Source organism: Phyllopteryx taeniolatus, chromosome 3 (assembly GCF_024500385.1).
Source record: "Phyllopteryx taeniolatus isolate TA_2022b chromosome 3, UOR_Ptae_1.2, whole genome shotgun sequence".
In the NCBI taxonomy this organism is placed as follows: domain Eukaryota; kingdom Metazoa; phylum Chordata; class Actinopteri; order Syngnathiformes; family Syngnathidae; genus Phyllopteryx; species Phyllopteryx taeniolatus.
Window position 1 is genome coordinate 19,186,299 of NC_084504.1, and position 14,193 is coordinate 19,200,491.

Here is a 14,193-nt window from a genome sequence, read left to right on the forward strand (position 1 = left end):
CTACAACCATGAATTTATACAGTATACGACTATTACCAATGTTGATACAATGTGTGCTTTGTCACATTGCATACTTTCCATTGTCTCTCTCTCTTTCTCTCAACCAAATGAGTCCAATCAAAACCGTTCCCATTCCAGAGCCATTTTTTCCATTGCTTGTGTTGCCAAAGTGCATGCTCATGTGGGCATATGTTCACTGTATAGGAAGCTTGTTCCTAAAATTTCAGATGGAAAGTGCCTTGAGATAAATTTGGTTCTGATGTGATGCCAAATAATTGACATCATATTTAGTTGGACGAAAGTCTCGTCAAGACGCAATTATAGTTGGACTATAAAAAAAAAATAATCAACTTGTCTGTCTCATGAAAGAAAAAAGTAATGCAATCATTAATCAGTTAAAACACAGATGTTGATTAATGAAGTTATTAATGAATAGAAATTACCTTTGAGTGGTGCCTTCCTCCAATATCCATCCCTGATTTCCACATGGTCATACCAACACAGGTGACTCCTGTATAGATCCATGGAGGTGAAGTTCAGAATGATCTTTAAAAACCAAGAGAGAGGTGATTATTGACACTAAACATGAGAAAGGTCACACTGCGATAAAAGCTTGGAAGAGAGTCTGTAACTGTACATGGACAGAGACCAGCATTTGTTTTCAAGCGTCACGTGGATTTGGCATTTTCCATCTGCTCACCTTTTCTCCCGGTGTGACGGATATTCTCCAGATGCAGTGCATGTAGGCGGAGTACCCATTGGGGAAACCTGGAGAGGAAAAATTCCCGCTGCTATCCTGAAGACTGTCCCCACATCCTGTCCACAGAGACAAACACAAAAGGACCCGCTTGTTAAGGCCGGAGCTGTGACCATGTGTTTCAGCATGAAACACCTCGGGCCACGACTTCAAACTAGACAGGCAAACACCTGCGCGGGAACCACACTGCGGACATGTTTAAATTATAATACTAAAGAGCGATGAGCGGTGAGATTCATGGCTGGTGAGGCCCTGACAAGCCGATTTACAAATGTACATGCCAAACAGAGTGACATATTTGCAAATGAATTAGCAGCCTGACATAAAAAGTTATAAAGATAAAAGAGAACTGACTAAACAGAACAGACTTCATCAGGAATTACTGTAGTTTTACATACACCGTGTGAAATAAATAAAAATAATTCATGAAGTGGCATATTCAACAATGCAAGCTTTTATTGACAATTTAAGGCAATAACAACCTTCTTAATCTGCCCGGCAACACTGGGGCAAGTTGCAGCAACATCGGCGTAACACATTCCAGCAAAAGCCAGGTCTTCAAAATAAAAGCACGGCAGTGTAATACCAGTTTCACCACACTTAATTTGGCCCCATGGTGGCTTATTTAGCAGTCCACTCAAACAATGTTGTGCTTGTTTATTGGCGTGACGGATAAAATAAGCTAATATGGAGCCAAAGATTGTGTAGTGAAACTGTTATTACACTGCTGTGCTTTTATTTTGAAGGCCCGACTTTTAACAGGACGAGTTACCCCAGTGTTGCCGAGCAGACCGGTAGAGTTGTTATTGCCTTGAATTGGTAATAAAAGCTCGCATCATGGAATACGCCTTGCAGTTTGTTGAACCCTTTTTACACAACTTGCGAAATCATTTACATGAACACACGGAATGATACTCACTCAACGAGAAACAGAGGCAGACTGAGTCACATGCACGTGGCATGGCAGGCAATTAATGGTTGAGTCACGTAGTTTCTTTGTTTTTGTATGAAAACCAAGCGCATTTACAAATAATGGGACAAAATTCAGCTGGAAAAAAAAGCCATTGAAAACTGAATCATCTGAAAACCAGGACATTTAAAAACTGTTTTTCCACTGTAATTGCTTTAAATCGAAGAAAACCTGTGAGTGTTTGGTGGGCCCTGGGAATCTCGAGGCCCCAGGCAATTGCCTGTGTTTGTCTAATGGAAAGTCCGCCTTTGTGTGGCAGAGTACCGTACGCCTCACCTCACGCTTTTTTATCTGCGGTTTTATGCGATCATCAAAACTAAATTTGCAACACATACACACCAATATTAAATACACTAACTAGCCTTACTATGGAAAACTGCAGTGTATATTACAAGTGACTGAAATCATTGTTGGAGATGTGAAGAGAGACAGAAACAGCCACTTGTCAATTACAAACCTCCACAACCCAGTTAGTGACGGCTTGCAGAATCTGACGTGCGGCTCTGCCTCCCCTGCCCGCACGTCCCTGATACCAAACGATAGGTAAAATGATATGTAAATGATCGGTAAAAAGGCAACTCTTTTACATTGATGCACCCAGTCCAGATGATGAGCTCACAAAGGACTATAACAAAGTAAGATCCTCTCTAAGCATGCTATGAAAATAAACCTGGCCCTCTATAAATAACCAAGCTCCCTGGAGGATGTGATACATTATGTACGTGATGCTCTTCCTTAACTGGCAAAATGAAGTATGCAAAGACTTGATGTTAATGCAGGCAACCAGAAGGCAAAAGGGGGGAGGCTCAAGATGCATTTATTTAGGTGAAATTATAGATAGTTTTGTATCTTGTGTTGTGAGACCCCTTGATTATTGCCCTCTTGTTATTTTAACACTCTTTCACTTAGCAAGCGAAATGAAAACATCTCCCCAAGTGTTTACGTTAGTGCCTTTGTTCAATAGTGTGTAAGCAGTAAAACAAGGAACCCCTTAGCAATGAGGTGTGGGCAATAAGGCGAAACCATTAAAAAGCACTTGGGGGCGCGCATAGGGGATGACAAACATTTCCAGGAATGTGGCATGAATGGGAGATCCATGGCTGTGGAAGGTTTTTGTTGGTTTCCAGGAACACATCACTGCTGCCACATCAAACAGGAGTTTCTTCTTCGAAGACTGTCATTGAGGAAGATGATGTAGAGCAAACACAGATGTATATACATTCATCTGTATATAGGACCATTTAAGGTTAAAACCGCCAGATCGAGCCTTGACTGCAAAGTCGAACCATCTGGTGAGGCTTTGCTGTGTTTGATAGCTCAGCTATCCTGACCTGACCTATAATTAACTGCATGACATCAAATCTGCTCCTAATGGACGAACTTTCAGCTTTCAATTCTGTTTACTTCAGGCAATGTAAACAAAATGTTTCACAAAGACGGCAAGCTTATGTAACCCTCGTCGGGGTTTACTTTGTTAGCCATTGTCCTCTCATGACCAGAATCTGTCTGTGATGACTTCCTGTCGCCGGGTATGGTTTACACTCCTCTCCACTTGGGAGTCTGGGTTGTTGTAGCCAAGCAGCCGCACCACATCAATAAGTAGAAGACTGGCTATTCCCACCCAGTAGGAGATGCACTGAGAGAAAGCAGGACAACTGCAGATCTCTCACACATGTGCAAAAATAGATGAGGAAAAAAAGCCCACAGCAGACAGGATCTGCCATTTTGGTCTTACTGGAGCATTTGTAGAGTTTGCGTGCCTGTGCGATATCCCCTTTGCTAAGTCTGGTTCTCTGGCCAATGGGTGGTCGCACACCGTTCACATCGTAGCGCGGCAGGATGGTGTCCAAGAAGATGCCCCTGTGATGCAGATGGGAGATGGAAGTTAGTGCCACATGACCCCTGAGAACCCGCTCTCCCAAGAATGTAGGATTTTGAATGAAAAGTAACACACAATTGCACATGGTGGTTTATGAATGACTGAAAACATATAAAAACATACGGAAATAAGTAACAAACAGAATGTAAAGCATTAAACAGTGTGTGCATGATGATTAATTCATTGCTGCGCCTTCCGTTGTGCATAACTTGGCCACAGGGGGACAGTTTAATACAGTCATGATGACACAAACAGGTAAGAGTTTGAGAACTAGTAAGCTGCTGTAATATTCATTGCTTTTCACAGAGGTTAAACAATATATGTATGCCTGTGACTAAGTATTGTTATATTTTCTGTCTACATGTGTTGATGCCCTGTTTGTGTTCAAATATGGCTTTGAGGCTTTGTAACACTGTCACATAGATGCTATTCGTTAACTCATCTATGGCATTTCCCATTATGTGTTAGCATGAAGCTAGGTGACTTTAAGGCAAAGTTATTTGGTTGTTTTAAATACACAACGTGTAATTGACTTTGTTTTATGTTTGGTTTGACAGTACTTCAACTGGGATTGGCATTAAACTGCTTGAATAATTTATTATCTGCCAAACTGCTGCTTGTTGTGAAATAAGTTGAGTTCACTGCCAGCATACAGCACTCGTATATAAAATTTTTACTCGCAAGTCAGAGCAAAAAAATAAAAAATTAAATTAAATAGATAAATAAATAATCACGTCGTATCTTGAAAAACTCCTAAGTCGGGTGACTCTTATCCCAAGACACCAATGTATTTGCGAAAGTATTCACATTATACACAAAATAATTTCACCAGAGACTCCATAAAATCTAATGGCAGAAAGAGAAACTATTGCCAAACGTGATACACCATTTCTCTCACCTCACTCATTTGTACATGACAAAAATTCATTCCTGGCTTACACATCATAACTCATTATTGACCTGAATCAACACGCACAGCCACACCTATCATCATTAATCACACAAACGTAAAGTGGGTCAAATTGCACACTGCTGAGAGACTTTCCTCATATAAAGCCTTTTAATTGCACATGGGACCATTCTGCATATTATCCTTATTTTGGCAGGTGTGCGTGACCTCTTATAGCAGTAGAGTAGTAGACATATGTCATATATCAAAGTCTAAAATGACAGAAATCGTTACCAAAAGGTATGGTGCAGCATATTCGGTTTTACAAACGGCCAGGAGAAAACAGTGAGTCCTGAAAGACTCTTTTCACACTTCGGTCTCTCTTGACACCTTGCTAGTTTCTCATCTCCATTTTTCTTCGAGTACTGGCGAGCAGCGGCCTGGTTCCCTGGTCGTTCCCATGGTGACGTACCCATCAATGCCAGGCATGTGCAAACACTGCAGCTTGAGCTAACAGCTTAGGCTCTTCCTGCTTGCTTATCTTTCTTTGAGCCTCCACAAGCCCGTATGCTGGTTCTCTGTTAAAAACTCCACTCTAGCCAGTGTCAGAGGAGACAAAAGGCACACTGGCAGGTCTCTATTTGAGTTGGCAGTGCTCCACGGGCTGATCCGGAAAAAAAACCCATTTTGGAGTAAAGAACTCCATCTTGGGGTAAGGCGGCCCAGACAAAACCATGGCGCGGAGCCCTACTTGTTCCAAGAAGACAGCAAAACATTAAGAGGAACCATGAAATCTTCAAACAATGTTCAGAATAAAAGCCCTGGCTTCCCACGGTGATTTACTGTACAACAGAGTGCAGACACGCAAGCTAACAATGGACTAACAAATACAGACACTGGCACAGGTGAATCAGCCAATCAGTACTCAGGGAAATGTGCTTGGAATGACTCATGAAAAGCTAACAGTCTTCAAATAGAGCTTTGTGAAACATTCCTTAGCAGTGGCACCCATTCCTCTCTTGTCTTTACTGATCAACACAAATCGAGACAGAAACAGTGCTGGAGTGAAAACAGACAAAGGGAGATTATCAGCCTAACATACTTTGCCACAGAACTTTGGAGATCATGAGGTTAAATCCAAATCTTGACCCATAGTGACTGCAGGCCAATGGAGGATCAAGAATTCTGACGAAAGTCTGACCAACTTATCAATTGCAGAGGGTTTTTGTCAGGTCAACAAAAGGTCCCACAGCCCTAAAGGCCAACTGGGTGTTTTGTTACCTCTGCCAAGGAGTTTATGTTTTCATCACGGCGTGTTATTGCGACATTACACAAAAACTGTGTAAGGCCAAGAAAAACCTCACTGTTTCCAATTATGTGTAATATTTTCCTTTTAACCTTATTTTCCCCCATATTTCCTATTCTTACGCAACAGCACTTTGAAACAGTAATCCATCCATGCGTTGATCACATCTCAGCTGAATTACAGTAATGCACTTTACTTTGGAGTCGGCCAGCCCTCCCTCAAACTTCTCCAGTTGGTTCAAAATGCTCCTCCTCACCTCTTAACTGGAACACACAAGAGGGAGCCGATAATTCTGGCCTTCCTCCACTGGCTGCCTGTGCACTTTAGCGTTCATTTCAAGATTCTGCTATTTGTTTTTAAATCTCAAAATGGTCTTGCACCGCCTTACCTCAATGAGCTGCTCCAACCTTACCAACCTTTTTCTATCGCTGGTCCCAAACTACGAATGACCTTCCAGTGCACACTAGACAAGCATCGTCACTGTCAATCTTTGAAACCCACATTAAAACCCATTTTTATTTTTATTGTTTTTAAATTATGTTGTGTTCAATTGTCTTGTTTTATGTTAAATTTCTATTTGTGTACAGCACTTTGTTTCAACAATTCATTTTCAAAGTGGTCTATCAATAAAATTGTGCTAATTTCTGCTTAATATTGCCTACGTTGTAATGATAACATGACGCCTATCGAGGAGGTGTGCGTCTATGAAGTTGTTATTTACCAATTTGGATTGCTTTGAACTTGTTTGAGGTTTAGCTGTTTAATTTATTAGGTGCGCTGTGGCACAGACAGTCTAAAAGACTGGGCATGCTCCACGGCTTTACACTGTCAGTTTGCTGAATGGGAGTCGGATATTTTGGCTGTCATCTTTTGTGGAGAGTCTGGAGATGAGTGAGAGGGGGGGTCAGACAAAGACAGGACGGTTCATCGTTCACATACCAGCCAGGCTGAAAGCCAATACTGGTTTACTATTTCACTGCAACTATAAAGAATTGCAATTCAAAAGATGCAATTTAAAAAAAGGTCTAAATGAGAAGATCATTTTGTCAATGTAAATATGGACCATCATACGCACTTAATACATCTAATCAAAGCATACAAAACAGGGTTTTAGGCACAAAGAAGTCTGTCAATAGTATGCACCAAATGCTCCTCAATGCCATACTATTTTCCTATAAGTGGAGACAAGAAAAACAAATGCAACTAAAATGCATTTCACCTCCATACCAAGTGAAGCGCATTCCTGACCTATACACACGGACACATTGGCTTGCACCCAGCCGCACAGTGTGTTTAGACAAAGATTCTCTCTCTGCTTCCTGGAATCTGGTAGCTTACAAAGAGCAGAGCAGCTGATTTGAGAGGAGGCGCGTACATGCACCGGGAAGGCACTGGAGAGACATTGTGGCTCTTGGAGAACAAAAGACCGGCTAACAGCTGGTTCTCATATCAGACTGGGGTAGTGATGATCATAGTCCAGACTCACTCATTTTGTTATTTTGAGTTGCGTGTGACCAGATATCAAATTACACCCACTCTGGGTGCACAATGTCAAACCTTTTTTTTTTTGCTTTAGGTAGAAGCAGAATCGTTTGGAACGATTGTTAACCGCAGCTGCGGCCCCATTTCCTTCATTTATCTATAGAATAAAGGCTCACAGTGTTGCTTTAATGTAGAGTGGATATAAAAAGTATACACACCTCTGTTCAAGTGCTAGGCTTTTGTGGGATTAAAAAAAGGTGACCAAGAAAATTTATTTCAAAACTGTCTCCACCATCAATGTGACTTATAACCTATTAAAACGCAATTTAAAAACAAATCTTTTTGAGAGGGTAAGTAAAATTAAACAACCAAGATAATTTGGTTGCACAAGTGTACACACCCACTTATAACTTGGATGTGACTGCTCAGAATTAACCAAAAACATTGAAAGTCCTGTTAATTGGGAGTCAGCACACACCTGCCACCATTTAAAGTGCATCGGATTGACCCCAAATAAGGTTTTGCTGTTCTCGTAAACTTCTCACACTGGAGCTACATCCTGCATGCTACAGCACAGACTATAAATTATTTGAAACTCTTACAAAACAATGACATGGAAAAATGTCACTTTGTGGTGAGCTGGGCGGCACGGTGGACGACTGGTTAGAGCGTCAGCCTCACAGTTCTGAGGTGCGGGGTTCAATCCCCGTCCCCGCCTGTGTGGAGTTTGCATGTTCTCCCCGTGCCTGCGTGGGTTTTCTCCGGGCACTCCGGTTTCCTCCCACATCCCAAAAACATGCATTAATTGGAGACTCTAAATTGCCCGTAGGTGTGAATGTGAGTGCGGATGGTTGTTTGTTTGTATGTGCCCTGTGATTGGCTGGCAACCAGTTCAGGGTGTACCCCGCCTCCTGCCCGATGACAGCTGGGATAGGCTCCAGCACGCCCGCGACCCTAGTGAGGAGAAGCGGCTCAGAAAATGGATGGATGGATGGATGTGGTGAGCTGCTTTTCTGAATACAATTGATGACTAAAAAGCTAGACGGACTCATCTTCTTCCAACAGGGCTATTTTGGCTTTACAATCAGTCATCTAAATGAAGAATAACTTAAATAACAAGGCAGAAATGTTTCTACACCAACTAGTTAAGCAAGGTGCAACTACTCGACAGTCGACACTGCATTAGATACAAATGGCAATTTGATTAGATCCAGTGAGGAAGACAAGACAATTAGGATTAAAATTGTCAAAGTGGTTTTAATGGTTATGTTTGAAGTGGTGGAGAGTATTGTGTATTTTGGTTGGCTTACAGTATGTAGTTGCATGAGAGGTAAGATATTGGAAAAACCTGTCACTATGACGCATGGTGGTTCTATGTATCACAAATCTGAGATCTCATAGATTAGGGGTCGTCAGCTCAAAATTAAAAAGGTTCACATCAGTAAAACTTAAAATGGAAAAAGAGGCAATTCCATTGTATTAAAACAATAATTATTTGTGATTTTCACACTGAACTGGAAGAATGTACTTTACGTTAAATTGAGTTTGCGGTAAAAAATTTACTGTAAAAAGTGCTTTTCAACAAGCACCTCGGAATGAAAAAATAAACAGTAAATATTAAAGAAAAGGGTTTAAGGTGAACATTTTTAGTTGCTACTTTCCATCTCGATAAACAAAACCTACAAAAAATAAGACAAAAACAATCAACCAATATTAACGACTAAACAGCTTTAACCCCTTTTTTCCACTTTAGTGTTTTAAACCATGGTATCCCGTCTTCGTTTCGCCGTTTGCCTGCCTCATACGCAACCACTTGCTTCACTCGCAAAGCTGCTCTTGATTGGCTGTTGAGTTACTATGCATACATCTAAATTACTGTAGTGACTAAAATATTTTTACATAGTGAAATAAGATTATCGTGACTTCCAAAAATGCTGCACAGGTTAAATTACAAGCCTTCATGAAATTAATCTGGGTCTGTATAGAAAGGCGTTTGGACCACTGTCATAAAGAAGAAGAAGAAGAAGAATCACCTTTTATTGTCATGAACATGCATGCATGTACACGAAATTTGTTCTTTGCATTTAACCCATCACAGTGAACACATACACATGTTAGTGGAACACACTGGAGCAGGGGGCAGCTGAAGTGTTAAATTGTGGAATTGTAACTAATGTTATGAATGTTCTTACAATAATTGTATAAATCAGTGATTCTGGTGGTCGGAGTACCAGTCGTGGTACACGGGCTCCATCTGGTAGTTAAATAATCAAACTGTGCATAATGTGACAGTGACATAAATATATTTTTTAATCCTGTACAGTACATTTGTGAAGTAGAGTGTAGTTGTATTTAATTTTTAAGTAAAACACTTAAATTTAATCTTTCAGAGCTGTTTGTTTCAAAACATTATTTTAGGTAATTTTTTAATGATTTTTTAATCATAATCATCGTATGTAACTTTGGGCGCCCCCCTAAGATCGAATTCTACATTACAACAAAATAACAGCGCTTCAATATGACGTAGGCAATGTATGTTATGCCCCTTATATGTGATTCTACAACATTTTATTATTTTGAAGGACAAGCGTCATTTCCATGCTGTCATTTGCTGTGTGCCACCAACAGAGGCCAGTGCGCAAAATGAATCAGGAATTCACTAAATATAAAAAATAATATACTGACAAATACAGCAAGATGTTAGAGGCGCTGAATGGTGTAAACAGCATTGTGTCATCTCCTCTAGTTGTGGCTTGGGTGGAAATTACTTTTTTTTTTTTTTTTTAAACAATGAAGTTGTGGATTATAGTACAGCATTTCATTTTGCTATATTCAAACACAGTGTTGTTAACTGTTAGTGTTAAATGTGCATAACACAGTTGACCCCCCCATAGTTGCAATTTGGCAACCGCGGATTCACCTAGAAGCAGATTTTTTTTTAAAATGTTTTTCTTTTTTGTGGGGGGGGGGCGGCCTTTGGTTGCCAACCTTTAAAACGCTTATTGGTGTTATTAGCAGGGGTCCACTATATTTCAGTGGCTTACAATAATATTATATTACTTTTTATGACAGTAGTACTTAGAGCTAAGTATTTTTAAGGTGTTTTTTTGAGGTGGTGTAAAAAGTGTGAGAACCACTGGTCTCAAGATTCCCTATCATTTTGATGGGATAGGTAAGGGCGTTAAAAAGAACTTGAAAATGAGTCTACAGTCATAGCCTCTGAATTGTGTTACTGATTATTAAAAACACTTCAAAAAGCCTTTCACCGAATAATGAGGTAGAAGCACAACTTTTACGAGAGATTTCATGTAGCCCAGAAAGTGGTGACCAGACATTTTGCTGTGATAAAGCTGGGCCACTGTTGATACGTGGGGCTGATGCTGCTTTACGAGGTCTGCCGCCGCTAAAGCAGCAGTAAAGCGGGAGAGCCGCTTTAATTTCAACAAGCTGTGGAAAGTGACCTGCACATCCCAAATACTTAATATATAGCTACGAAAACTTGGCTTTTAGTTGAAAGGGAAATATTGTTCATCCAGATTTTTAGCTCCATAATGTGGGCACAAAATGGAAATGATGGTTGAGAAAGTTTGACTTTACTCAGAGCTCCACATGGTTTCACTGACAATAGTCATCTGGCTAGAGGACACATTTCGCTGGCTTTTGTTCAAAATGTCAAGCTCTTTACCGCTCTCATTCCAAAAACAGCCTGTACCCCATGTGGTACAATAATGACAGTGTTTTGTCACTAACACAGCAGTGCTACAACTGCCTGGGGTGCCAGACTAGGAGCCATTGCATTCTAATTGAGTGTTTTATCTTTTCAGTAAAAAGAAAAAAGAAAAAAAACATTGAATTTGTTCTTCAAATAAAGATGATGTATTACTAGTATTGGAATCTCTGTAAAGGACCAGGTGTCCAAATATTACACAAATCACATTAGTTAAGTGCTGTGATAAAATTAAATAACAAAAAGAGGAGAGGGGAACAATTTCAGAGAAGATTCCTATGCTAATTCAAAAGCACTAGGAAAATAATCTACGTGCAGGACGAGTTAGTGGGAATTTTTAAAACTTGATACCTCCAGGCTGGATATTATTTTTTTAGTGTGTGGTAAAACTGGAAACATTCAAATCTGCTTTCAATCTCAAAGATACTGCCACGTAGAACTGAGAGGATACCAACGCATTTACAGACATACTGTATACAGCCATAAAACACGATGGGCAAGAATGGAAAATAAGATGATGGGTTAAAGGATTGCTGAGGGCACAGCATGACTTGACCAAAGACTAGTTTTCATGTGAGGTGGAACAGAGTTCAACATGGTTTGGCTCATACCTGGAGAATGTATTGCGGGCGTAGTGCATGATACTGTCAAAATCGTAGACTTCTCCCAAAGAATCCACCTCCCCAGGCTCCATTTTCAAAAAGTTGTACTCCTGTCCTGTGAACGGCCAAAAGAAACAGTGTTGAACTTTGCAATGTGCACTCACTGGCCACAACATTAGGTACACCTGCCCAATGCAATAGAGCGCTCCAATACCAGTACCTTGTAGATAATCCATCCATCCATCCATCCATCCATCCATTTTCTGAGCCACTTCTCCTCACTAGGGTCGCGGGCGTGCTGGAGCCTATCCCAGCTATCAACGGGCAGGAGGCCGGGTACACCCTGAACTGGTTGCCAGCCAATCGCAGGGCTCATACAAACAAACAACATTCGCATTCACATTCACACCTACGGGCTATTTAAAGTCCCCAATTAATGCATGTTTTTGGGATGTGGGAGGCGGGACACAGGCGGGACCGGGGATTGAACCCCGCTCCTCAGAACTGTATTCATTTATCATTTGGTTAATTAGTATACTTACAGTTTGCATTGATGCAGAACTGATAGATTTAGATACATGACAATATAAAAGAAACACTACTCAGCTCATGAGTCAGTCGTTGCCAGTGTTATGATGTGTACCTGGCTGAATGTTGTCTCTGATAATGCTGACGTGTTCGTCTCGATCGGGCCGGGTGTGTTCGTGCCAAAACCCGATCACATGACCCAGCTCGTGCACTACAATGCCAAACTTGTCACAGTTCTTTCCAATTGATATAGCCTGGGGGCCTCCTCCACGGCGGCCCACGTAGGAGCAGCACCTGCCAATCAAGAGACATACACATAAAGGCAGTGTTAGCCGGATGAGAATATTGTGCCTGGACTGCACGGCTTTGCAAACTAAATTACAATTAGTGAACAAGTTCCGAGTTCCTGGATCCTCTCCTCAAACTTACAGGGGAGCCATATGAGGATAATCCACACATAGAGCAGTAACATTCATTCATTCATTGGTTTGCCATTGCAGATGTGGAGGGGACAGCGCTTCCTCTCTGCGTGACATTAAAAGGTTGTATGGAGGACGGGCACACTCATCGTGGCCCTGTGCGCCAGACGCTGCTCTCTAATTACCACAAGCCCAACAAGGCTCTCCTGAGACACGCCTTGAACTTTGCAAAGGACAGAGGGGGGCCTGCTCAATATGCGTCAGTCAGGCATTCCCACTGCTAACCGCTGCCGCCCGCGTGGATAATGCCATCCCTGTTGCCCCCAAGTTATAAATGGCTAGCAACGGTTGGCTAGGAAAAGTTCTGTCTAATGAACTAAGTCATCTTTTGTGTTTAGTGCTCTGTGCTCAATGATATACATCAGATGAGCATGTCTAACAGTCCAAATGTAGTTCTTGTGTTGTAGTGCAAAATACAGTGAGGGCTGTCACTATCAAATCTTTTTAAAATGGATTATCCTATAGATATTGTCGAATACAAGTAATTGCTGCCCTCCTCCCCAGCCCCATTTTTTTTTTTTAACAACTAACATATTCTCACTGGCTGGACTTCTACCCTCAAATTGCATATGTTGGTATTGTGTGTATGGTATAAACGCTGTACAGAATTCGAGACAACAAAATTAGCCTTCCCCTCCTTGAGCCGCCACCTCGTGGTGGAGGGATTTGTGTGACCCAATGATCAATGATGATATAGTCGGGCTCGCCTCCACACACGGCTTGGGCTCTGGTACCAGTCCTCTTGAGAGGGGTTGGTCACCCCCCCGGCTCGGCGTCTGTACGTTGGGGTTCACCCCAGTGAACGAGAGGGTAGCCTCCCTCCGCCTTCAGGTGGGGGGGATGGGTCCTGACTGCTGTTTGTGCCTATGCACCAAATAACAGTTCAGAGTACCCACCCTGTTTGGAGTCCTTGGAGGGGGTGCTGGAGAGCGTTCCCGCTGGGGACTCCATCGTTCTGCTGGGGGAGTTCAATGCTCCCGTGGGCAATGACAGTGAGACCTGGAAGTGCGTGATTGGGCGGAACGGCCCCCCTGATCAGAACCCGAGTGGTGTTCTGTTATTGGACTTCTGTGCTCACCACGGATTGTCCATAACGAACACCATGTTCAAGCATAAGGGTGTCGACACGTATACTTGGCACCAGAACACCCTAGTTCGCTGTTCGATGATCGACTTTGTGGTCGTGTCATCGGACTGGCGGCCGCATGTCTTGGACACTCAGGTGAAGAGAAGGGCGGAGCTGTCAACTGATCACCACCTGGTAGTGAGTTGGCTCTGATGGTGGGGGAAGATAACGGTCCGACCTGGCAGGCCCAAACGTATTGTGAGGGTCTGCGGGGACCGTCTGGTAGTATCCCCTGTCAGAAGGAGTTTACAACCGAGGCGGCCGACCGGAGCTGTGGCCGTAAGGTAGTCGGTGCCTGTCGTGGCGGCAATCCCCAAACTCGTTGGTGGACACCAGTGGTGAAGGATGCCGCCAAGCTGAAGAAGGAGTCCTATCTGGCCTTTTGCGCTTGCGGGACTCCTGAGGCAGCTGGCCAAGCGGAAAGCAGCTTTGGTGGTCGCTGAGGCAA

General features: G+C 42.3%; 1 protein-coding gene and 1 long non-coding RNA gene across 3 annotated transcripts in view; one reads left to right on the forward strand and one right to left on the reverse strand.

Moving 5' to 3' along the window:
* Positions 1-14,193, reverse strand: part of bmp1a (bone morphogenetic protein 1a) — a 44,479-nt gene that overhangs the window by 14,213 nt on the left and 16,073 nt on the right. For both annotated transcript variants that reach the window (XM_061767347.1, XM_061767348.1), the window contains 5 exons: positions 12,256-12,434; positions 11,622-11,727; positions 3,463-3,587; positions 701-816; positions 444-546 (listed from right to left, as the gene is read on the reverse strand). In XM_061767347.1, the coding sequence (XP_061623331.1) occupies positions 444-546; positions 701-816; positions 3,463-3,587; positions 11,622-11,727; positions 12,256-12,434 (629 nt within the window). The remainder of the gene's footprint in view (positions 1-443; positions 547-700; positions 817-3,462; positions 3,588-11,621; positions 11,728-12,255; positions 12,435-14,193) is intronic.
* The window catches only part of LOC133475041 (uncharacterized), a 28,918-nt gene that overhangs the window by 1,021 nt on the left and 13,704 nt on the right, over positions 1-14,193 (forward strand). The window lies entirely within an intron of this gene.